Source organism: Mustelus asterias, chromosome 6 (assembly GCF_964213995.1).
Source record: "Mustelus asterias chromosome 6, sMusAst1.hap1.1, whole genome shotgun sequence".
Classification (NCBI taxonomy): domain Eukaryota; kingdom Metazoa; phylum Chordata; class Chondrichthyes; order Carcharhiniformes; family Triakidae; genus Mustelus; species Mustelus asterias.
Genome location: NC_135806.1, coordinates 107,138,962 through 107,164,063, shown reverse-complemented (window position 1 = coordinate 107,164,063; position 25,102 = coordinate 107,138,962). Strand labels below are relative to the sequence as shown.

Sequence of the window (25,102 nt, the reverse complement as noted above, 5' to 3'; positions counted from 1 at the left end):
GCCATACAGACAAAGCATACTGTACATAGGGAAAGAAAGGAGACAGTGCAGAATGTAGTGTTACAGTCATAGCTAGGGTGTAGAGAAAGATCAATTTAATGCGAGGTAGGTCCATTCAAAAGTCTGATGGCAGCAGGGAAGAAGCTGTTCTTGAATCGGTTGGTTCGTGACCTCAGACTTTTGTGTCTTTTTCCCGACGGAAGAAGGTCAATACTTGTGACACTAATAAATAAAATTTTTCCCTTTCTTTCGCTTCCCCTCCCCCACACTTTCTTGCCCCCTTCATACCCTCTCTCCTGTTAAATTAACCAATGTGGTGATCTACCAATATTCCCATGACTGCCTATTCTTTCAAACATTTTGTGTTCGAATCAAAGCTGGCAATTTGTATGTGATTTGATGCAGTTCAGTGAAAGGTGATTAATATTAAACCCAGCGAAATGTGAATCTCCATTCAAACTGGGAGTGACCCAGTGGACCCCGATACACGGACTCATCCGGGACCGCGATTCCAGGGACATCATCCACTTACCAGCCTTCGACCCATACACTCCGGAGCATGATCTGGATATCCAACGACCAGCGAAGTCAAAATGCAGCCTGACAACAACCCGGAACGCCCAACCACGCAGACCCATCTACCGACGCAGGAACTGCAAGCAAGGCAACAAATCCTCCATCCATACACCAGAGCGAAGAACCTCATTGGACACAACCGTACCCTTAACACCGCAAACCACTCTCACTGTCTCCCAGGCTCGAAAAGAAGCAGACACTCCAGAAGCGTGTAAAGCGTGCAGGCTGCAGGCGAAAGTGAAACAATGCGATCCCAAGGCGCCCCCCTCCCCAGCTTACTGCTTGCAAATGTCCAATCTCTGGATAACAAGCTAGACGAACTTAGAGCCAGACTCACTTTCCAAAGAGAACTGGTGGACTGCTGTATACACTGTTTCATGGAGAAGTGGCTCACTCCTGCTTCACCGGACAGTGCCCTACAACCAGAGGGCTTCTCAATCAAATGGACCACTCAGCGGCCTCAGGCAAGACTAGGGGAGGTGGGGTCTGCTTCCTAATCAACACCTCGTGGTGCCTAGATGTAGCAACACTGACAACTTTCCGAAAGCTTGTGGCTTTTGCTACCAAATAAACCTGTTGGACTTTAATCTGGTGTTAAACTTCTTACCGAACTTTCTGCTCCCCAGACCTAGAAAACCTGACGCTAAAATGCCGCCTCCTACTACCTCCTTCGGAGGTTCACCTCCATTATCCTGATGGCAGTTTACATCCCAACCCATGCGGATGTGAGGATTGCGCTGGACGAAATATACACCACTACGAATAGCCTTGAGACGAAACCTCCTGAGGCTTTGTTCATCGTGGCTGGGGACTTCAATCAAGCCAAGCTCAAGAGCGTACTATCAAGTTAGCACCAACACAAATCCTGTTCCACCAGAGGCCCAAACATCCTAGACTACTGCTACACAAATATCAAACATGCCTACCACTCCATCACCCGCCCACACTTTGGCAAATCAGACCACGAGGCTTTGCTCCTGCTCCCGGCTTACAAGCAAAAACTGAAGCGGGAGAATCCATCAAAGAAAGTCATGCAATGTTGGTCTGAGGAATTGGATAATCTCCTACGGGGCTGCTTGGAGTCAGTGGACTGGTCAGTATTTAAAAACTCTGCGACTAGCCTGAACGAGTATGCCACTGCAGTAACTGACTTCAGTAAGTGTGTAGAAGACTATGTGCCAAAGAAGCAAATCCGAGTGTTCCCCCACTGGAAACCATGGATGAACAGGGATATGATGTGGAGATGCCGGCGTTGGACTGGGGTAAGCACAGTAAGAAGTCTCACAACACCAGGTTAAAGTCCAACAGGTTTATTTGGTAGCAAATACCATAAGCTTTCGGAGCAATGCTCCTTCGTCAGATGGAGTGGTCTCTGTTCTCAAACAGGGCACAGACACAGAAATCAATGTGTCTGTGCCCTGTTTGAGAACAGAGACCACTCCATCTGACGAAGGAGCATTGCTCCGAAAGCTTATGGTATTTGCTACCAAATAAACCTGTTGGACTTTAACCTGGTGTTGTGAGACTTCTTACTGAACAGGGATATCCACTGCTTGCTGAAGTCCAGGTCTCAGGAGTTCAAGTCAGGCGACACTGACCTATACAAGAAAGCCAGATACTATCTAAGGAGGTCCATCAAAGATGCCAAAGACAGTACCGGACCATGCTACAGCCCCAGGCTGGTCACACCGACCCCGCTGACTATGGCAAGGTCTGCAAGATATAACAGGCTACAAGATGAAGGCATGTAAAATCACCGCCTCCAACGCACTCCTCCCTGATGAGCTCAATGCATTCTATGTCCGTTTTGAGCAAGAGGTCAGCAAGAGCATGCCCTCCACCCTGGAAGCCCTGGATGAACCTATGTCTGGGGTCACCATTGTAGATGTCAGAGCAGCTTTCTTGAAGGTCAACCCACGGAAAGCGACTGGCCCGGATGGGGTACTGGGACAAACACTCAGATCCTGCGTGGATCAGCTGGCGGGTGTATTCGCAGACATTTTCAACCTCTCTTTACAAGAATCTGAGGTCCCTGTCTGCTTCAAGGAGTCGACCGTCATCCCGGTACTTAAGAAAAACCAAGCAGCATGCCTTAATGACTATCAGCCGGTGGCTCTGACATCCATCATTATGAAGTGCTTCAAAAGGCTAGTCATGGCACGAATCAATTTCAGCCTACCGGACTACCTGCATCCACTACAGTTTGCCTATCGCCGCAACAGGTCCACAGCAGACACCATCCCGCTGGCTCTGCACTCAACCCTGGAACACCTAGATAACAAGGACACCTATGTCAGACTCCTATTTATTGACTACAGCTCAGCCTTCAACACCATTATTCCCACAAAATTCATCTCCAAACTCCGTGGCCTGGGCCTTGGCATCTTCCTCTGCGACTGGATCCTGAACTTCCTAACTCTCAGACCCACAATCAGTAAGGATAGGCAACAACACTTTCTCCACGATCATCCTCAAGCCCACAAGGCTGTGTTCTCAGCCCCCTACTATTCTCTTTATACACCTATGACTGTGTGGCCAAATTCCCCTCCAATTCGATTTTCAAGTTTGCTGACGACACCATTATACTGGGTCGGATTTCAAACAATGACGAGATGGAGTACAGGAATGAGATAGAGAATCTGGTGAACTGGTGCGGCAACAATAATCTCTCCCTCAATGTCAACAAAACAAAGGAGATTGTCATCGAATTCAGGAAGCGTAAAGCAGAACGTGCCCCTGTCTACATCAATGGAGACGAAGTAGAAAGCGTTGAGCTCTTCAAGTTTTTAGGTGTCCAGATCAACAACCTGTCCTGGTCCCACCATGCCGACACTGTAGTTAAGAAAGCCCACCAATGCCTCTACGTTCTCAGAAGACTAAGGAAATTTGGCGTGTCAACTACGACTCTCACCAACTTTTACAGATGCACCATAGAAAGCATTCTTTCTGATTGTATCACAGTTTGGTTTGGCTCCTGCTCTGCCCAAGACCGCAAGGAACTATAAAAGGTCATGAATGTAGCCTAATCCATCATGCAAACCGGCCTCCCATCCATTGACTCTGTCTACACTTCCTGCTGCCTCGGCAAAGCAGCCAGTATAATTAAGGCCCCCACGCACCCCGGACATTCTCTCTTCCACCTTCTTCCTTCAGGAATAAGATACAAAGGTCTGAGGACATTCTCTCTTCCACCTTCTTCCTTCAGGAAAAAGATACAAAGGTCTGAGGTCACGTACCAGCCAACTCGAGAACAGCTTCTTCCCTGCTGCTGTCAGACTTTTGAATGGACCTACCTCGCATTAAGTTGATCTTTCTCTACACCCTAACTGTGACTGCAACACTACATTCTGCACTCTCTCATTTCCTTCTCTATGAACGGTATGCTTTGTATAGCGCGCAAGAAACAATACTTTTCATTGTATGTTAATACATGTGACAATAAATCAAATCAAACTGTCTCCCCCTCATTAACCAATCGGAGCACCATGGCCAAATGGCCAATCAGGAGTGAGAAGCGAGAAAGAAAATTCTGGAAGAACTCGAGTGAGAATGAGAGAGACTGGGTTAATATTTCATGCCCAAAATCACGTCGTCTTCTGTTTCTCCACCCAAGCGGCCAAGTATTTCCACCATTCGCAGTATTTTGCTTTTATTTTCGGGGAACGGAAATGCCCGCTCCGCCTGGGCCTGAGCTGCGCACGCAGCCGACAGTCCGACTGCCCGTGTGGGTGCGCATTGAATAGTGCCGGCAGCCGGCCGAAGCTGCGCACGCGTTGCGCGGTGCCGGCAGCCGTCCGACCGGGTATCGGTTGCGCGCGCAATGGACAATACCGGTCGCCGGCAGTCCTATTGCGCGCGCAGCTCAAGGCGGGGAATGAGCAGTGCAGGCAGTTTGGCTGCCACCGGAGCTGGTTCTTGATGGCGGACCTGAAAGGAGGTAAGTGGCGGCCAATCCCTTCCCACAGTTGAAGCCGGTGCTTCTATATATTGATGTTTTAAAAAAAATTTTGTTCATATTTTCAAACTAACAGCCGAAGTCCAGCCTCTAAAATTGACGTTCAGGAGGCCTGTTGGCTAGAACTCTCAGTCCAGTGGTCTTTGGGGAGGGAGAATATTATGTAAATACCTCTTACATAAGAACATAAGAAATAGGAGCAGGAGTAGGCCAACTAGCCCCTCGAGCCTGCCCCGTCATTCAGTAAGATCATGGCTGGTCTGAAGTGGATCAGTTCCACTTACCCGCCTGCTCCCTATAACCCCTAATTCCCTTACCGATCAGGAATCCCATCTATCCGTGATTTAAACATATTCAACGAGGTAGCCTCCACCACTTCAGTGGGCAGAGAATTCCAGAGATTCACCACCCTCTGAGAGAAGAATTTCCTCCTCAACTCTGTCCTAAACTGACTCCCCTTTATTTTGAGGCTGTGCCCTCTAGTTCTAGCTTCCTTTCTAAGTGGAAAGAATCTCTCCACCTCTACCCTATCCAGCCCCTTCATTATCTTATAGGTCTCTATAAGATCCCCCCTCAGCCTTCTAAATTCCAACGAGTACAAACCCAATCTGCTCAGTCTCTCCTCATAATCAACACCCCTCATCTCTGGTATCAACCTGGTGAACCTTCTCTGCACTCCCTCCAAGGCCAATATATCCTTTCGCAAATAAGGGGACCAATACTGCACACAGTATTCCAGCTGCGGCCTCACCAATGCCCTGTACAGATGCAGCAAGACATCTCTGCTTTTATATTCTATCCCCCTTGCGATAAAGGCCAACATCCCATTTGCCTTCTTGATCACCTGTTGCACCTGCAGACTGGGTTTTTGCGTCTCATGCACAAGGACCCCCAGGTCCCTCTGCACAGCAGCATGCTGTAATTTCTTTCCATTCAGATAATAATCCAATTTGCTATTATTTCTTCCAAAGTGAATAACCTCGCATTTGTCAACGTTATACTCCATCTGCCAGATCCTCGCCCACTCACTCAGTCTGTCCAAATCTCTCTGCAGACCTTCTACGCCCTCCACATGATTCACTTTTCCACTTATCTTTGTGTCGTCTGCAAACTTTGTTACCCTACACTCAGTCCCCTCCTCCAGATCGTCTATATAAATGGTAAATAGTTGAGGCCCCAGTACCGATCCCTGCGGCACGCCACTAGTTACCATCCGCCAACCAGAAAAGCACCCATTTATTCCGACTCTCTGCTTCCTGTCGGATAGCCAATCCCCAATCCACGCTAACACCCTACCCCCAACTCCGTGTGACCCAATCTTCTTCAGCAACCTTTTGTGAGGCACGTTATCAAACGCCTTTTGGAAATCCAAAAACACCGCATCCACCGGTTCCCCTCTGTCAATCGCACTAGTCACATCTTCATAGAAATCCAACAAGTTCGTCAAGCACGACTTTCCCCTCATGAATCCATGCTGCGTCTGCTTAATCGAACCATTCTTATCCAGATGGCCTGCTATTTCTTCTTTAATGATGGATTCCAGCATTTTCCCAACTACAGATGTTAAGCTAACTGGCCTGTAGTTCCCCGCCTTTTGTCTATTTCCTTTTTTAAACAGCGGCGTAACATTAGCCGTTTTCCAATCCGCCGGCACTATCCCAGAATCCAACGAATTTTGATAAATAACCACTAATGCATCCGCTATTACCTCTGACATTTCTTTCAGTACCCTGGGATGCATTCCATCCGGGCCCGGGGACTTGTCCACCTTCAGTCCCGTTAGTCTACCAAGCACTGCCTCCCTGGTAACGTTAATTGTATTGAGTACCTCTCCTCCTACCAACCCTCTATCGTTAATATTCGGTAAACTATTTGTGTCTTCCACCGTGAAGACCGACACAAAAAACTTATTTAAAGTTTCAGCCATTTCCTCATTTCCCACTATTAAATCCCCCCTCTCGTCCTCCAAGGGCCCAACATTCACTCTTGCCACTCTATTCCTTTTTATATATTTGTAAAAGCTTTTACTATCATTTTTTATATTTAGGGCTAGCCTAGCTTCATAACCTATCTTTCTTTTCTTTATCGCTTTCTTAATCGTTCTTTGTTGTCTCTTAAAGTTTTCCCAATCTTCCGATTCTCCACTATTTTTGGCCACTCTGTACGCATCGGTCTTTAATTTAATACTCTCCTTAATTTCCTTCGTTATCCACGGCCGGTTATCCCTTTTCTTACAGCCCTTTATCACCGGAAATGCTTCGGAAATCAGGCACAAAGGGACTTGGGAGTCATTGTTCAAGATTCTCTTAAGGTTAACGTGCAGGTTCAGTCGGCAGTTAGGAAGGCGAATGCAATGTTAGCATTCATGGCGAGAGGGCTAGAATACAAGAGAAGGGATGTGCTTTGACAAAGGGTCATCTTGACTCAAAACGTCAGCTCTTTTCTCTCCTTACAGATGCTGCCAGACCTGCTGAGATTTTCCAGCGTTTTCTCTTTTGGTTTCAGATTCCAGCATCCGCAGTAATCTGCTTTTAAGCAGGGATGTACTTCTGATTTGATTAGATTTATTATTGTCACACGTATTAACATACAGTGAAAAGTATTGTTTCTTGCGCGCTATACAGACAAAACATACCATTCATAAAGAAGGAAACGAGAGAGTGCAGAATATAGTGTTACAGTCATAGAGAAAGATCAAGTAAATGCAAGGTAAGTCCATTCACAAGTCTGACAGCAGCAGGGAAGAAGCTGTTCTTGAGTCAGTTGGTACGTGACCTCAGACTTTTGTATCTTTTTCCCAACGAAAGAAGGTGGAAGAGAGAATGTCCGGGGTGCATGGGGTCCTGAATTACGCTGGCTGCTTTGCCGAGGCAGCGGGAAGTGTAGACAGAGTCAATGGATGGGAGGCTGGTTTGCGTAATGGATTGGGCCACATTCACAACCTTTTGTAGTTCCTTGCGGTCTTGGGCAGAGCAGGAGCCATACCAAGCTGTGATACAACCAGAAGGAATGCTTTCTATGGTGTATCAGTAAAGGTTGGTGAGAGTCGTAGCTGACATGCCAAATTTCCTTTGTCTTCTGAGAAAGTAGTGGCGTTGGTGGGCTTTCTTAACTATAGTGTCGGCATGGGGAGGATCAGGACAGATTGTTGGTGATCTGGACACCTAAAGATTTGAAGCTCTGGACCCTTTCTTCTTCGTCCCCGTTGATGTAGACAGGGGCATGTTCTCCTCTATGCTTCCTGAAGTCAATGACAATCTCCTTTGTTTTGTTGACATTGAGGGAGAGATTATTGTCGCTGCACCAGTTTGCCAGATTCTCTATTTCATTCTTGTACTCTGTCTCGTCATTGTTTGAGATCCACCCCACTACAGTGGTGTTGTCAGCAAACTTGAAAATCGAATTGGAGGGGAATTTGGCCACACAGTCATAGGTGTATAAGGAGTATAGAAGGGGGCTGAGAACACAACCTTTTGGGGTACCGGTGTTGAGGATGATTGTGGAGGAGGTGGTGTTGCCTATCCTTACTGATTGTGGTCTGTGAGTTAGAAAGTTCAAGATCCAGTAACAGAGGGACTTGCCGAGGCCCAGGCCATGGAGTTTGGAGATGAGTTTCGTGGGAATAGTGGTGTTGAAGGCTGAGCTACAGAGGCTGTATAAGGCTCTTGTCAGACCCCATTTGGAGTAGTGTGAGCAGTTTTGGGCCCCGTATCTAAGGAAGGATGTGCTGCCCTTGGAAAGGGTCCAGAGGAGGTTCAGAAGAATGATCCCTGGAATTAAGAGCTTGTCTTAAGAGGAATGGTTGAGGACTCTGGGTCTGTACTCATTGGAGTTTAGAAGGATGAGGGGGATCTTATTGAAACTTAGAGGATACTGCGAGGCTTGGATAGAATGTAGGTGGAGAGGATGTTTCTACCAGTAGGAAAAACTCGAACCAGAGGGCACAACGTCAGACTAAAGGAATGATCCTTTAAAACAGAGATGAGGAGGAATTTCTTCAGCTAAAGTGTGTTGAATCTGTGGGACTCTTTGCCACAGAAGGCTGTGGAGGCCAGGTCATTGAGTGTCTTTAAGATAGATAGGTTCTTGATTTAATGAGGGGATCGGGGTTATGAGAATGGAGATGAGAAAAATATCAACCATGATTGAATGGCAGAGCAGACTTGATGGGCCGAGGGGCCTAATTCTGTTCCCAAGTCTTATGGTCTAAGGCAAGTGATTCCCATGTGTCGATGGGGATGTTGCATTTATTGAGGGAAGTTTTCAGAATGTCCTTGCAGCATTTCCTCTGTCCTAGTGATCGCTTGCCATTGCGGAGTAGAGCATTTGTTTTGTGAGTCTTGTGTCGGGCATGTGGACAATGTGGCCCGCACATCGCAGCTGGTCGAGCGTGATCGGTGCCTCAATGCTGGGGATATCAGCCTGAGAGAGGATGCTCATATTGGTACACCTATCCTGCCAGTGGATTTCCAGGAATTTGCAGAGGCAATGTTGATGATATCTTTCCAGGGATTTGTGGTGTCTGCTGTACATTGTCCATGTTTCTGATGCATAGAGGAGGGCGGGAGCCACGCCTGCTCTGTCGACCTTGAGCATGGTGCTGGAGTTGAGGTCTCAGGCTTCAAACACTCTGTTCCTTAGGTGTCCGAAGACTGCACTGGTGCATTGGAGTATGTAAATAGTAGAGTCAGTGTCAGTTGGACCATTAGAGGTTCCAGGTGTGAGTTGCTCAGGTTTCACAGGCCAGAGTATAATCAGAAGGATGTTTCTGTGACCATTTCAAATACTTGAGTTCTCAGCATTTAACAAAAATAAATATATTGGGATTTACTAACCGGCTACTGTACCAGCAACGTCCTTGCTGTAGGTCAACCTAAAACTATTTTGGAGCTTAATCAGTGTAGAAATTTTAAAGCACTGTTTATTTTCCCTGTATTTCTCAAGAGATTCCACCACAGAAGGGACCCATCACATCTGTGCTGGTGCCCATTCTTGTGTATGGCTGTAGCTCAGTTTAAAGTTTATTTATTAGGGTCACAAGTTGGAATCGAAAATTAAACCAAGTTCCCATCTACAGCAAAATAAATTCAGAAAATGCTAGTCGAATCAGTGGAGAGAGAAAAAGAATTAACATTTCAGGTCATGACCTTTCATTTGAATCACCATCAGGTAAATATGAGTTTCCCCTGCATACTTTCGAAAGTTCTTTCAATCAACATCTCAAAAACTGATATAAAAATAGAAGATGCTGGAAATTCTCAGCAAGTCTGACAGCATCTGTGGAGAGAGAACAGAGCTAATGTTTTGAGTCTGGATGACCCTTTGTCACAAAAACTGATTGCGCTCATTATCATATTGTCATGTGTGAGACCTTGCTGTGCACAAATTGGCTACCACAACAGTGACCACACTTTAAAGAGTACTTCATTGACTGTAACACCTTTTAGGATGTCCTGTAGCCATTGAAGGGGCTATACGATTCCAAGCCTTTAGTTTCTAACTGTAGCCCCGTTCCCTAAATCTTCAGGAGCCCCATCTGTTCTCTTTCCTTTTTAAACAAAAACAAGCAATCCTTTCTGCTCTACAGTGGCAGCTTTTGTTCTGAGTGTGAGCTTCTCAGAAAGGTCTTTGAAAACTGCAGCTCGACACCTTGATGGGTTTTTATTTGACTTTCTATCCCTTCTCAACCATGGCAACACAAAGTCATGTGGGCATTTCTCCAAGTGAAGGTGTTTACCAGAAATTCACCACTTCCCTTTTCAGAACTATTTGTTTTATTTTTGATTTAAAGGTACATTTTAAAATTCATATTATTATCTTATAATTCAGCATTCATGACACAAGGACATGAAAAAAAAATGCCAATGTTATTTTCTTCCAAATTACTTTGTCATATGCTAAAGTGAAACTATTTTGTTTGTTAGATGGTGGTGGTGAAAATGCAGTGGAGTACTTCTTTAAACAGCGAAGAATCCACTCAAACGATGCAGTGGAAATCATCTGGTATCATGCCGCCAACAGAAAAGCACAAATGGAAGAAGCATTGAAGGGTATGATAATATCAGAGGGAGGAAAAACTATTTTGATGTATACCATAGTTATTTTGCTGCAGAAGAAAATGTCCCGTTCTCTGAATTCCTCGCTACACTAGTCTAAGCAAGGCAACATTGGTTCCAGCACCCTTTTACCAAGAGGAAGACGTGTCCAAAAATGCTTATTGATCTTCTTGGTGGCTTGGCAATTGAGATTGTTAACAGCTATGGCAACCCATATGAATGGGTGAAGGGCAGAGAGTAGATGGATGAATAAAAATTTAACTTCAATTGGGATGAAAAGTCAAACCTTAAGACTCATATTGAACCCTGGAGTGCAGAAGGATGTGGTTATAGTGCATGAATAACAAAAGGCTGGTATAAAGGTACAGCAAGTAATTAGGAAAGCTAATAGAATGTTCTGGCTTATTATGATGGGAATTGATTACAAAAGTAGGGAGATTATGTTTCAGTTGTATAGAGCATTGGTGAGACCACATCTGGAGTATTATGTACTGTAATAGTCTCCTTATTTAAGGGAAGATGTAAATGTGTTAGAAGCAATTCAAAGAAGGATAACTAGACTAATACCAGGAATGGGCAGGTTGTTTTACAAGTAAAGGTCGAGTTCAGAAGAATATAAGAGGCAACTTGATCGAAACCTTTAAGATCCTAAGAGGTATTGACAGGGTGGATGTGGAGAGGATGTTTCCTCTTGTGGGAGAATCTAGAACTAGGGTCACTTTTTTAAAAATAAGGGTCGCTCATTTAAGACTAGTGAGAACTTTTTTCTCTTGGAGGGTTGTGAGTCTTTGGAACTCAAAAGGCAGTGCAAGCAGAATCTTCGAACATTTTTAAGGCTGAGCTAGATTGATTCTTGATTAAAGAGGGTGACAGGTTATCAGGGATAGGCAGCAATGTGGAGTTGAAGTTACAAGTAGATCAGCCATGACCTTATTGAATGGTGGAGCAGGCTCGAGGGGCCTAATTTGTATGTTTATTTACATTCAGGTATATTTATTACATTCATGTTCTTCTTCTGTAATGCCTTGCTTGTCGAAGGCAAAATAAAAATTTTGAATTTCTCTATCATTTGTGACATTTGTTTGATGCATATTCAGAAATATGAGGGTTATAAACGAGAACACATCGCGATTTTCTGAATACCTCGAATGTTTTTAAGGCCTATAATACAATTTTTGAAAACTTCTAAGTGGAAATTTATGTTGTACCTACAAATTATCTTGCAGTTTGTTTTTAAATATAACTGAATGATTGTTTATACTATTTTTTAGACGGTTATAATCTTAACCTGCATCAGTTTCATAAATGTGTACTGATTCTATTGTCACAAAGTAGCTCTTAATATCCACCATAGTACCTTGAATTGCTAAAGGAACTCCAGAATCCATCCATCAATACTGTAGCTTAAATTAAAAACAGAACATTTGTGGGGAAAGAAACAGCATTAAGATTTCAGGTTGATGACCTTTTCAGCCTACAGTATTAGCTCTGTATTTCTCTCCACTGATACTGCCTAACCTGAATATTTCCAAAAGGTTCTGTTTTTATTTCTGATTTCCAGCATCTGCAATACTTTGCTTTTGTAATACTGTGTAGTTGATGTGTATATACTTTTTAAAAAATATGCCAGAGATATAGACAGAAATCAGATCTGGAAATTCCACTCTTGATGATCAATTCTCACAGTTTTAACGTCTTACAAGTTTTTCAAGCAAATCTCACACCATTGCTGGCATACCTGATATTGGAAATAAACCTCTTGGATTCTCTGCTTCAAACGGAATAATGGAAGAAGTTGGAAGGTTTCCTTGTAGCATTAGAATCCTAGATTGCTGCAGTGGTCTCTGTGGCTGACTGTAACTTAAATGTATAAATTAGATTTGTACTGGGCATCCACTATTAAATAATGCATTATATTTAAATTCACATGCAGGTGATGCGCATATGATTGAAGCAGATGTTCTTTTTGGGAGCCAGGGGTCACATAGAGGAGAACCAATCATGGCCCATCCACCTGAAACTGATAGTGACAACACATTGCATAATTGGTTGAATGAGGTACTGCAATCTGACAAAGGGATCAAGCTGGATTTCAAAAGGTACAACCATGAAATCACTTTATTAATTTTGGAGATCATTGATTTTTGACAACAAACCCTCTTCCATCCAATGTAGCAGAAGGCAGCCGGAGGCCATATTTACTCAAGATGATGCTGAACTGCATTTATATTGAATACACTTGTTTTGTGATCAGATAACATTATTTGTGTAAATGAGTTCTAAAAACTTAATTTTTAAATCCCATTTTCTATTTAGGATAGCAAATTTAGCAATAACTGAAAAGGAAACAGTGCAATTTCGGACACAAGCTGTTTCTGCATTTGTCCATTGTGGCTGGTGATAGCCATCTTATTTTTTAAAACAGGACCTTGTTCTATAGTGTAATTGAGTTTCTCAAAAATGATCAGCTGATATCCAGGGGCCTTGCCTATTAATGTCGCTGTCCTTTGGGAAGGTGGACTGTACCTGCATGCAGCAAGACCTGGAAAACATTCAGGCTCGGTCTGATAAGCAGCAAGTAACGTTTCTGGAAGTTTATGATCATCTCCTATGAGAGTGAATCTAACAATTTCCGCTTGATATTAAATGGCATTACCACCATCAAAATCCTAGAGATCATCATTGACTGGAAACAACTTGATAAGCCATATGCCTACAATGGCTACAAGAGCAAGTCAGAGACTGGGAATTCTGTGGCAAGTAACTCACTCCCTGACTCTTAAAACCTTTCTACTGCACTGCAATTCCAACAATGCTGGGGAAGCCTACATCATTCAAGATAAAGGAACCCGTTTAATTGGCATTCCATCCACTGCCTTAAACATTCAGTCCCTAGACCACACCATTATATTGGGCATCATCTACAAGGTGTGCTGCAGCAATTCACCTACGTTCCTTTGACATGTTTTCCAAACCTATAACCTGCACACCACCAACTCCAAGTTCCCTTCCTGACTTGGAAACATTTCTCCATCCCTTCACTTGTCACTGGGTCAAAATCCTAGAACATCCTCCTTAATAGCATTGTTATTGTACTTACCACCCACCAACGCCTTCTCAAAGGCAATTAGGGATAGCAATAGGTGTTGGCTTTGCCAGTGACACCAATGTCACATGAACAAATAGAAAAATGTAATATGAATAGGTCCTGAGATCATTTGAAGTATCTTTCTTCATTTCTCCAGATTTATAGTTATTTGATTCCTTTTGCTGTGGCAGGAAAGTGTGTTTTCCTCCATTTTACCTTGTAGAAAGAACCATCAGCTGCGTCTTTTGAGTGAGTTTGTGACATTACTGAGAGGTTAAATTACTTGGTAGTAAAATTAAGTTCTTTGTCATTGGCAGTATATTGGCTGTGGAACCCGCAATGAAAATGTTGGTATCAATGAAGGATCTTCTCACACGACCAGTTTGGATCAATGCAGATATTCTTCCTGGACCAAATGGAAGCAGTACTACAACACTTGCAAATGACTTTTTACGCACAGTGACTTCATATTTAACAGATGTAACACTGTCTCTGGGATGGACAACCAAAGTATTGGATGACCAAAGAAATAATGGTAAGGATAGTACATTTATAAAAATAATTAGCATAATTATTGGTCAAGCGTATGTAATTCATATGGTTATATATGGGCGTGTATGTTGATCCACCAGAGGGAACTCTTCAGTTGTAGGCAATGAAATAAAAGACTTACTCCAACTTATAAATCAAAGAGAAAGTTTACTAAAGAAACTTAATTACTCCAACGCTTGAGGTCTCACTGTGGGCTATTCCAAGTTCTCCTCAATTTTATATTTATACTGAGTCAGCTGACCACATTTTGTTGTTGGTTACATAGTTTACTGGGTCAGCTGACCCTTGCAGCTTGTTATTGGTCACACTATAACAGATCCAGTGTTATCATTGGTTACATTCTAACAGTGTGCACCATGAATGTAATATGCAGCTAGCGTTTCAGAGAAATTAGTTCATTGAAAGATACTTTGAATATGATATATTGTTCGTCGTCTTCATTTCAATAACGTTGGTAAAATACCAGACTCTTTAGCTTCAGATTGTTATTTGGATATAGTCATCATTGTCTAAAATACTCATACTTTTATTACATTACTAAACCTTAATGAGCTGTTAGTCATACAGGCTAACTACTATTGATACAGGATACTATTGATTACAGAAGGAATAGGAACAAAGACTTGATAAATCAGGAAGTAATGGCTAGTGATATAAATATATTGAGTTAAGTTCCATAGTTTCTCAGATACAGGGAGACCTGATTTTCCATATTTAGTTTCATTGAAATGTAATCTGTTTTATCATAAGTATTCATGCATAAATTTTGAGATCACTGTTAACCACCTATCCCACCACCAAAAAGCATTCAATAACCCAGTTCCCATAATCCCTGCTAACATAATCTGATGTTAGCAGATTATCTTTGGTTATGCTTGTAACAAAAGGATTGTTAGTCTGGCAACAAAAGCTCCAAATGATTCAGGCCAAGTGAGTTTAAACAAATTTTAACATACATTGACTAATGTATGACAACTGTTCTTCAATATTGCATTTAATGGCAAGCAATTAATACAACCTAAATTATAGCAAAATACTGCAGATACTGGAAATCTGTTTATTTTATGTTAATACAACTTGTTTCCTTTACAAAATCTTGTTCAAGTTGATCAGATTTATAATCTTCATGGATCACCGTTGATCACCGTTAAGGCAAATGGGCTTCTAAATATCTGAAGAGCGATCTAACTTTAAAAGTATATATGATCTATACTTATATGCTATTTGACTGCCTCAGTCTGCACCTATGCACAACAGCAAATGCTGAGGTCATTTATTGATGTGTTTATCTTGCTTCTAATTTGTGACCCTTCCTCTCTGTTGAAAAAAGTGCCCTATTGTATTTAAATGCATATGCCAATTACCTCAGCAACTTTCTCCTTATCTCAATATGGGCCACTATTTGACCTTGGTGTTTATCATTTTCTGTATTTTGATTTTCCAAATAGACTTTGTCATTTCCCCATCCTCCACATTTATACTCCTTCCCTTGTTTCGATTTAACCACATTGCTTCCAATTCAGCAATTGTTCACCACTGTGTCTTGAATGTATTTGACATACTTGTCTTCCAAGCTACATTTTCCAATTTGATTTGTCCAGTCCATAAGAAGATTAAAGTCTTCCACAATTATTGCGTCACCCTTGCTACATATTTTTTGATCTGTACTCTGCCCAATGCTGTGAATATCTTTTTTAATTCATTCATGGGATGTGGGTGTCACTGGCTAGGCCCATTTATTGCCCATCCCTAATTGCCCTTGAGAAGGTGCTGGTGAGCTGCCTTCTTGGACTGCTGCAGTCCATGTGGTGCAGGTACACTCACAGCACTGTTAGAGAGGGAAATCCAGAATTTTGACCTAGCAACAGTGAGGGAGAGGTGATTTACTTCCAAGTCAGGATGGTGAGCAGCTTGGAGGGGAACTTCCAGGTGATTGTGTTTTCATGCGTCTGTCCTTCTGGACAGTAGTGGTCGTGGGTTTGGATGGTGCTGTCTACGCAGCCTCAGTAAGTCCCTGCAGTGCATCCTGTAGATAGTACACACTGCTACCATTGTGTGTCGGTGGTGGAGGAGTGAATGTTTGTGAATGGCAGGCCAGTCAAGCGGGCTGCTTTGTCCTGGATTGACTTGAGCTTCTTGAGTATTGTTGGATCATCCAGGCAAGTGGAGAGTATTCCATCACACTCTGGACTTATCTCTTGTAATGGTGGACAGGCTTGGGGGAGGGGGGGAGGTGAGTTATTCACCACAGGATTCCTAGCCTTTGACATATCCTTGTAGCCACAGTATTTAGATGGCTAATCCAGTTCACTTCCTGATCAATGGTAATCCCCACGATGTGCATAGTGGGGAATTCAGTGATGGTAATGTCATTCAGTGTCAAGCGATGATGCTTAAAGATGTTAAGTCCAGGAAATTGCCTACTCAGAAAATGAGGTGGTGCTGCTGCTCCAGTTTGTGTTGGGCTTCACTGGAATATTGCAGCGGGCTGAGGGTGAACATGTGGGTATCAGAACACGATAGTGAGTTGAAATGGCAAGTGACAGGAAGGTTGGGGCCATGCTTATGGAATGAGCAAAGGTTTTCTGCAAAGTGGTCATCCAGTCTGTTTAATCTCCCCAGTGTAGAGGAGACCTCATTGGGAGCAGCGAATATGGTAGACAAAATTGAAGGAAGTGCAATGTTGCTTCACCTGGAAGGAGTGTTTAGGGTCTTGGACATTGAGGAGGGAGGAGGTAAAGGGGCAGATGTTGCACCTTCTGCAATTGCATGGGAAAGGGATGAGAACCTGGACGGTGATGGAGGAGTGGACTAGGGTGTCACGGAGGGAGCAGTCCCTGCGGAATGCTGATAGAGGAAGATGTATTTGATAGTGACATGCTGGAGACTGGAGTTGGCGGGAATGGTGGAGGAAATGCCTAAACATTGACACCACACCAAAGGAGGAAACATTGGACCTAGCAACAGTGAAGGAATGGCGATCTATTTCCAAGTCAGGATAGTGAGCAGCTTGGAATGGAACTTTAGATGGTCGTGTTTCCATGAGTCTCTCACTCTTGTCCTTCTAGATGGTCGTAGTCGTGGTTTTGGATGGTGCTGTCTATGTAGCTTTGGTAATTCCCTACAGGACATCTTGCAGAAGGCATCTAAAGGAAGAGAGAGAGCGATAGCAAAGTTTAGAAAAGGAATACTGTGTGCAACTTTGGCCTCCATTGTTAAGAAAGGATGTCCTTGCATTGAAGGTGGTACAGCAAAGGTTCACTAACATGATCCTTTGGATGAAGGGATTTTACTGTGGTGAAAGACATAGTTAATCGGACTTATATTCTCAGGAGTGTATAAGAATGAGAGGCGATCTAATTCAAACATGCTAGATCGTGAAGGGACTGAATATGATAAACGTTGAAAGAGTGTTTCCATTGGTCTGGGAATCTAAAACATGGGGGCACAGTCTCAGGATAAGGAGTCAATCATTTAGTACTGAGATGAGGAGAAATTACTAGACTCTAAGGGTTGTGAACAATTGGAATTCTTGACCCCAGAGGGTTGTAGCTGCTCCTTCTTTGAATATGTTTAAGGCTGGGATAGACAGATTGTTGGTGTCTAAGGGTATTAAGGGATAAAGGGCATTGGTAGCAAAGTCGAGTTGAAGCCCAAAACCAACATTGATCGTATTGAATGGAGGAGCAGGCTCACTCTTGGAGGAGAAGTCTACTCTTCTTGTTTTCTTGTGAATCCAGAGCTTAGTCCTGGACAACTGAAGGCATGGCTGCCAATGAAGTGGGGATGCTCTAGAGGCTAGAGTTACAGGAACCCAGAGTTCCAAGAGGATTATTATGTTGGAGTTGGTTGGAAGATTAACGTGGGGAATTACTGTCTGTCAAACATTACCATAACCTGTGCACAATTGACAGATCTTCAGTACTGTCCTCTTGAGTTTTGAGTAAGTAAATGTGTTAACCCTTATTACATGATTATTCAAATGCCATTCGGAGATAAATGTGTAAATCCATCCACAAATCCAGCTATCTGTCTTAAGTATCTTGGTGCATCCTAACCTCAATGATTAGCAAAACCATAAAAAACTGACCATTGATCCACCTATATTAAATGTGTCGCACTGTGCACACTCACCATTAAATTTTATGTTTCTGAATTCCTGTCTCCACATTTATAATGAAAACTACCGTTGTAAACCATCATGCTATAATTACACCTTCCTGCCAACTATTGGTATGAGACCATAATTACAGTGTGACATTCTTCTCTGCTAAGGAGCACCGAAACCCCACTACTTTTGCCTTTTTGAGTTTTTCTCAAAATTCTGTAATTTTGCTACTTTTTCCAAATCATTTTGTTGAAAGTGTAAACATAATTTAAAACCAAAGAAGAAAATCTTTAAAAATGGACATACCTTTGCAACAGGCTACACCTGGGAGATGGTGAAGGAGATGGAGCAAATTTGTCAGACACTTTCCCAGCCAGTAACATTCCCAGTTAGAGCAGCACTGGTTCGTCCATCCTGGCCACAGCTGCATTGGTTGCTGCAACAGTCAGAAAGGTAAAATAATTATTCAGCTCAACTAAATTCTAAATGTCTCTGAAAGCAGATTTCAAGCATTTTCCATTTTTCTTTTGTTTTATTTACGTAGTTAACTTCTAAACCTGTTCACGAAAATGATAGGAAAGAGGAAACAAAGAACAGAACGTTGATTCTAACCCATAAGAAGGTGATAGAGACGGAACATGATATGAAATGATGTTAAAAGATAATTGCATCCACATATTGCAGATTCTAGATGAATACATTTTGTACTAAGCAACTTAGTATCAGGTCTGTTCTATATCTTCTTGTTTTGATGTGTTTTATTGACAGCCTATATTGTCAGTCTATCCTAATTGAGTAATCTTGTTTTAATACAGGTACAGTCTGACCGTGTGGACAGCAAAAGAAGATTTGTACACTGTGAAAGATCTGCTATATATCAGGGAGAACTTTGACAAGTCAAGAATCTACTTTGATCTCTTTGAACCTCAAAACAGTGAATTAAGGCAGGCAGTAAACATGAAAGTCACAGACCAGAGATGATAATTTTATAACAGCCTTGCTTTATATGGCACCTTTAACATAGCAGTGATTTCCAAATGTCACCACACATCAGTGGGCTGTATTTTGATGCTGCTGCACTCATTGGGCCCTTTTGAAATCTAGCAGCCGAATACCAGCTCCAAAACTGGATTAATTGATTTGCCTATTGCTTCAATAAAAGACTAGATTTTTTCCATCATGATTGGAGGCTCAGGAACAGGTGGCACAGCGGTTAGCATTGCTGCCTCACAGCACCAGGGACCAGGTTCGATTCCCGGCTTGGGTCACTGTCTGTGAGGAGTTTGCACATTCTCTCCGTGTCTGCGTGGGTTTCCTCCGGATGCTCCGGTTTCCTCCCACAGTCCAATTAGGTGGATTGGCCATGCAAAATTGCCCCTTAGTGTCAGGGTGACTAGCTAGGGTATGCATGGGATTATGGGGATACGGCCTGGGTGGGATTGTGGTTGGTGCAAACTCGATCGGCCGAATGGCCTCCTTCTGCACTGTAGGTTCTATGATTCTGTGAACCTCGATCTCGCTTGCCCTATTTTTAGCAACAATTGCAAAACCTTAGAATAAGTTGTCTTCTTATTAGTTCTTGGACGTGAGCATCGCTGTCCAGCTGAATATTTGTTGTCCATCACTTACTTCCTTTGAGAAGTTGGTAACCTTCTGCACCCACAGTGCTTTTAGGAAAGGAGTTCCAGGTTTTTGACCCAGCACCAGTGAAGGAATGGTGATATAATTCCAAGTCGGGATGGTGTGTGACTTGAAGAGGAATCTGCAGATGGTGTGTTCTCAGGTGTCCAGTTGCCCATGTCCTTCTAGTTGACAGAGGTCATAGGTTTAGAAGGTGTTGTCAAAGGTAGGTTGGTGAGTTGCTGCAATGTGTCTTGTAGATGGTACACAATTCTCCCACTGTTCACCGATGGTGGAGTGAATGAAAGTTTAAGGTGGTGGATAGTGGATGTTCTCCTATTCTCAGTTGGCAACAGATTCAACAACACAAAGGTCTAGAAGGGAACGAAAGGCCATCAGTATAAGATGATCAAGAAATTCATCAGCGAATTCAGAAGAAACTTCTTTACCCAGAGTGCTAAGAAAATGGAACTTGCTACCACACAATGATTGAAGCAAATAGTATAGATGCATTTAAGTTGACAAGTGTAAGAGGGAGAAGGAAATAGAGTTATGATGGTAGATTAGATAAAGAAAGATGGGAGGAAACTCAAGTAGAGCATAAACACTGGCATGGAGTGACTGAGCTGAATGGCTATTTCTGTGCCATATATGCTATATAATCCGATGGATAAGAACAAATTGGTCTGAGGAGATTGAAGTGCTTGATATCAAAGTTATACAGATGTCAGACAGAAGCTGCTTTGGAGTTAGATATGAAATATGAATGGATTTTACTTTTAGTTCTAATTTATTTTCTGATCATTGATCCAACTGATTATATGAATTCATAGAGTTTTGCAACACAAAAGTATGTTATCCATTCCATCATGCCCAGCAGTGAAACAGGTTTCTCATTAATCTACTCCTCTGTCCAGTCTTCATTTTTTATCGGAACTATAAACATGTGATATGAGTTTTAAAACTAGATACAATTGTCACTGACCAAGGGGGCTGATGTTAAACATCTATCTTGGATGTGCAGAAGTGGCCAATTGCATCAACAAAATTAGTTACTTTATTTAAAATACTACAACTTTAATTCAATAAATGTGTCATAAGTGGCTGCATGATTGCTTTAAGAGCTAGTTATATGATTTGATGGTGCTGTCATTGGGGGTGTTTCACAGGCTCCTGCTTAATTTCAATTTCTACTCTGTACAAACAACAGGTCCTTCAATAAACCTCATTGTTATTTTGAATCTAGGTGTGGAAACATCTTTTTCTTGTGTAAAAACCCACAACTAACGTAGTTAGGACATTAAAAAAAGAAAATTGTTGATGAAGATGGGATTTTGTTTCATCGAGAGCATCGGGAAAAGATCCTAAGAGAAAAAAAACATTGTGGATCCTTGCACTTTGAATATTAGAAGGCTGGGGAAAATCAACAATAGGATTAAAAATTGAAATGCCTGTATACGAAGACCAAGTTAGAAAAAGGAAAAATAGCGTTTCTTACCAGAAAAAGAATTGAGTAGACTCCTTTAAGCTGAAGGGTCCACGCACATGTTTTAGTGTGTCGTGGCAGAATGGGAGACTCACCACGCAGTTGAAAAAGGGTGAAAGCTCTCTGTGTGGTTTTAAAAGGTGGGGTTTTGCCAATCAGATGAGGGTGAAATTCCAGGCAGTACCTGGTATATTTGAAAAGAGGGAGTGCTCTGCTTATGGCTGGGACCATTTGAAAAAAAATACATCTAGTTGGTGGACTCCGGGGTAAAAAGGGGAGTACTGGGAAGACAGTAAAAAAAAATCACTGAGCAGTCTCGAGTTGCTAGTACATTAAAAAGTTACATCATGGTCAACGTGGAGTTGAATGGACAAACAGAGGAGTTGCATCTCCATGTGGCCCATGGTAACTTCCCAGCTCTATTTGGGAGGTCACGCGGTTGGAGAAGATAAAGCTTAACTGGAGTGCTGTCAACCGATTGGTCAACGTCAAAACAGACCCTCTGGATAAATACAAAAGTGTTTTCAAAGAGACACTTGGCTCAAGGAAGGATGTTCAAGATAAAGCCTAATAGTCAACCAAAGTCTCAAAGCAAGAGCGATGCCATATACAATTCATACAAAAGTTGAAGAATTAGTACAACTTGTTAATGTAGGTGTGTTAGAGCTAGTTACAATAAGTGACTGGGCTACCCCATCATACCTGTCATGAAATGAGATTGTTCAGTTCTTATTTGTGGTGATATTGAAACAACCATAATCTGGTGTTGTGTGCTGATCAATATGAGGGTGGCACAGTGGTTAGCACAGCTGCCTCACCGCCAGGGACCTGGGTTCGATTCCCAGCTTGGGTCACTGTCTGTGCGGACTCTGCACATTCCCCCCGTGTCTGTGTGGGTTTCCTCCGGATGCTTCGGTTTCCTCCCACAGTCTGAAAAATGTGCTGGTTAGGTGCACATTGGCCAGGCTTAATTCTCCCTTAGTGTACCAAAACAGGCGCCGGAGTGTGGCGACTAGGGGATTTTCACAGTAACTTAATTGCAGTGTTACTTGTGACACTAATAAATACTTAACCTTATAAACTTTAATTGAAGATTTGTTTGGGTTTTCAGATGGGCAGAAATTTTGGGGCAACTCGCTGGCACAGTTGTTAGCACTGCTGTGTCACCATGCCCTGGATCTGGGTTCGATTCCAGCCTTGGGTGGCTGTGTACAGTTTGCACGTTCTCCCCGCGTCTGCGTGGGTTTCCTCCGGGTGCTCCGGTTTCCTCCCACATTCCAAAGCTGTACAGGTTAGATGGATTGGCCATGATAAATTGCCCCTTTGTTCCAAGATGTGTAGATTAGGGGGATTAGTGGGGTAAATTTGTTGGGTTATGGGGATAGAGCCTGGGTAAGCTGCTCCAGCGGAGAGTCACTGCAGACACAGGCCAAATGGCCTGTTCTTGCACTCTAGGGATTCTATGAAATTTCACTCAACAAGATTGATCTTTCACATGCATATTTACAGATGAATGTCGATACTGAAACTCAACTATTGTCTGATGTTACCTGGATGACATTCTAATTAGAGGGTCTAATGAACAGGAGCCCTTTAATAATTTAGAAGCAACATTGAAACGTCTTCAAGCACATGGTTTGCGCATCGAGAAAGAAAAGTATGACTTTTCCAGATGTCAGTTCAGTACTTGGGTCATGTTATTGATGGTAAAGGCCTACATAAAGCACCTAAAATGCTGGAAGCTATTTTAGAAGCATGACATCCGACGACTGTGATACAAATGAGGTCCTTTCTAGGATTAATTAATTATTGTGGCAAATTTGTTCCTAACTTAGTAAATTATATTGAAGCCATTGTATAATTTACTGTGTGTGAAACAGTCATACAACTAGGTAAGCCTATATATAAGCCTATATATATAATAAATATATATATATATAAGCCTATATGTACAGTCATACAACTAGGTAAGCCTATATATAAGCCTAGGTAAGTAGGGACATGACCGGCGCAACTAGTGGGCCGAAGGGCCTGTTTGTGCTGTATTTTTTCTACGTTCTAACTGGACAACAGAATGTGAGAAAGATACAAAGATGTCAAAGATGCTTTGCAGAAGTCTAATGTTTTGACTCATTTTAATCTGAAGCTACTTTACTGCTTGATTGCGATACTTCACCTTGTGGAATAGGCAGTAGTTTCATATATTATGCCTTTGAGAGAAGAAGGACCAATAGCTGTTAACTTTGTACTTTGACTAGTGCTGAATCTAACTATGCTCAGCTCCAAAAAGAATAATTTTTGACGTGCAAAGGTGTTCATTAATTACATGGTCATCATTTCACAATGGTTGATCGTTGACCCTTTACCATTTTTGGGCCGTATAAAGGCATACCTTTGTTAACTGCTAGTCGATTGCAAAGGGGGTCTCTGATCTTATCTGCACCCTCCTAAAATATAAGATATCGTCAATCAGAGTGCCATGCTAATGCTGCTGCATTACGATGCTTACCTTTACCTATTGAATAGATTCCACCAACTTGTTTTGCTAATGGTCTTTGTATTTTGCCAGTAGATCATTTTCCTGTGACATCTTCTTAAGTTCAGAGACATACCAGAAATGAACCTGTGATGGGGACGGTGATTGATATGGAATTGAAAGGAGCAGTAGCTGGAATGCATCATATGCATCCAGATTTGAAACCATACGTGTCAAGAAAGCTTGAGTTAACCATTCTCGATGGTGTCTATTATGGGGAATCTGAGTGATTATTCCTCCTAGTCTGTGTGGAAAAGTTCTTGAACACCTACATGAAGGACCCCCTGGTACAGTCCAGATGAAGGAATTAGCACTTAGTTTTTTTGGTGGTCGGATCTGGATGCTCAGACTAAAGAAAAAGTGGGACTGTGTCAATCTGAGTGCCAAATTCTCTATTCTTGCTGGCAGCAGTAACATGGCAAACAAGTTCAGAGAATCCTGGCCTCTGTGTACTGTTCTGTTATTTTTATTCACGAATAAACTTCCAGAATTTAGCAGCAACAATGAGATCACATTATTGCTAAGAACTTTGGCTTTCCTCGTGATTATTATGGTTCCATGAGCATCAATTACCTGGGCAGCCATTAGTCTTCTATGCTCCCTGATGGTGAATGTGAGCAATACATTTTATGGAAAGCATCACAGCAAAGCAGTGCAGGTTCATAAAATATAAACATTATTTGCAACCTATCCACATGTTTTACTGCATATATTAGGCATGAGAAGTTTTTCAACAATGCAACTGCATAGGGATGCAGAAAATGCAGTGCCGAACCTTACCTGGCATTCTGCTTTTGTGGCTATACTTTGAGACAATATATACTGATACCCATTACCCTTTTCTAATGCTAATACTTTGGCCATAACCTGAGCATTCGTTAAATGATTGGAGTTCAGCAGATTCATGGGTTCATGAGACTGAAATCCTTGGCAGCAAAATTTGATCCTGTTGTACCTGTTCTTTGAATTTTACAAGTGTTTTGGTTTCAAAATGACAGCCATGGCTTGTGTGTACATTTTTGCTGCGGACTGCGCCTGACACCATCATGGGTAGGGTGTTGGCACTGGAAGTATGCAGAGTGTGACACTAATCTCAATGTGATTTAACACCAACACTGCCAGTTC

The 25,102-nt window shown here is 42.4% G+C and overlaps 1 protein-coding gene across 4 annotated transcripts; it reads left to right on the top strand.

Annotated features, from left to right (window-relative positions):
- Nucleotides 1–4,077: 4,077 nt before the first annotated feature.
- Nucleotides 4,078–24,499, top strand: fam151b (family with sequence similarity 151 member B). 4 transcript variants are annotated; one of them, XR_013498206.1, is made up of 8 exons: nucleotides 4,408–4,513; nucleotides 10,456–10,581; nucleotides 12,521–12,686; nucleotides 13,993–14,210; nucleotides 18,653–18,788; nucleotides 18,880–18,957; nucleotides 19,151–19,279; nucleotides 24,014–24,476. XR_013498206.1 is itself a non-coding variant. In XM_078214875.1 (7 exons), exons 1-7 carry the CDS (start codon nucleotides 4,495–4,497, stop codon nucleotides 24,060–24,062), a joined length of 843 nt encoding a protein of 280 aa, XP_078071001.1. In that variant the 5' UTR covers nucleotides 4,408–4,494; the 3' UTR covers nucleotides 24,063–24,499. The 4 variants fall into 4 exon arrangements, 2 of the variants coding, with proteins under 2 accessions (XP_078071000.1, XP_078071001.1); XR_013498205.1 differs by lacking the exon at nucleotides 24,014–24,476 and having other exon boundaries at nucleotides 19,151–21,196; XM_078214875.1 differs by lacking the exon at nucleotides 18,880–18,957 and having other exon boundaries at nucleotides 24,014–24,499.
- The last annotated feature ends 603 nt before the right edge of the window (nucleotides 24,500–25,102 follow it).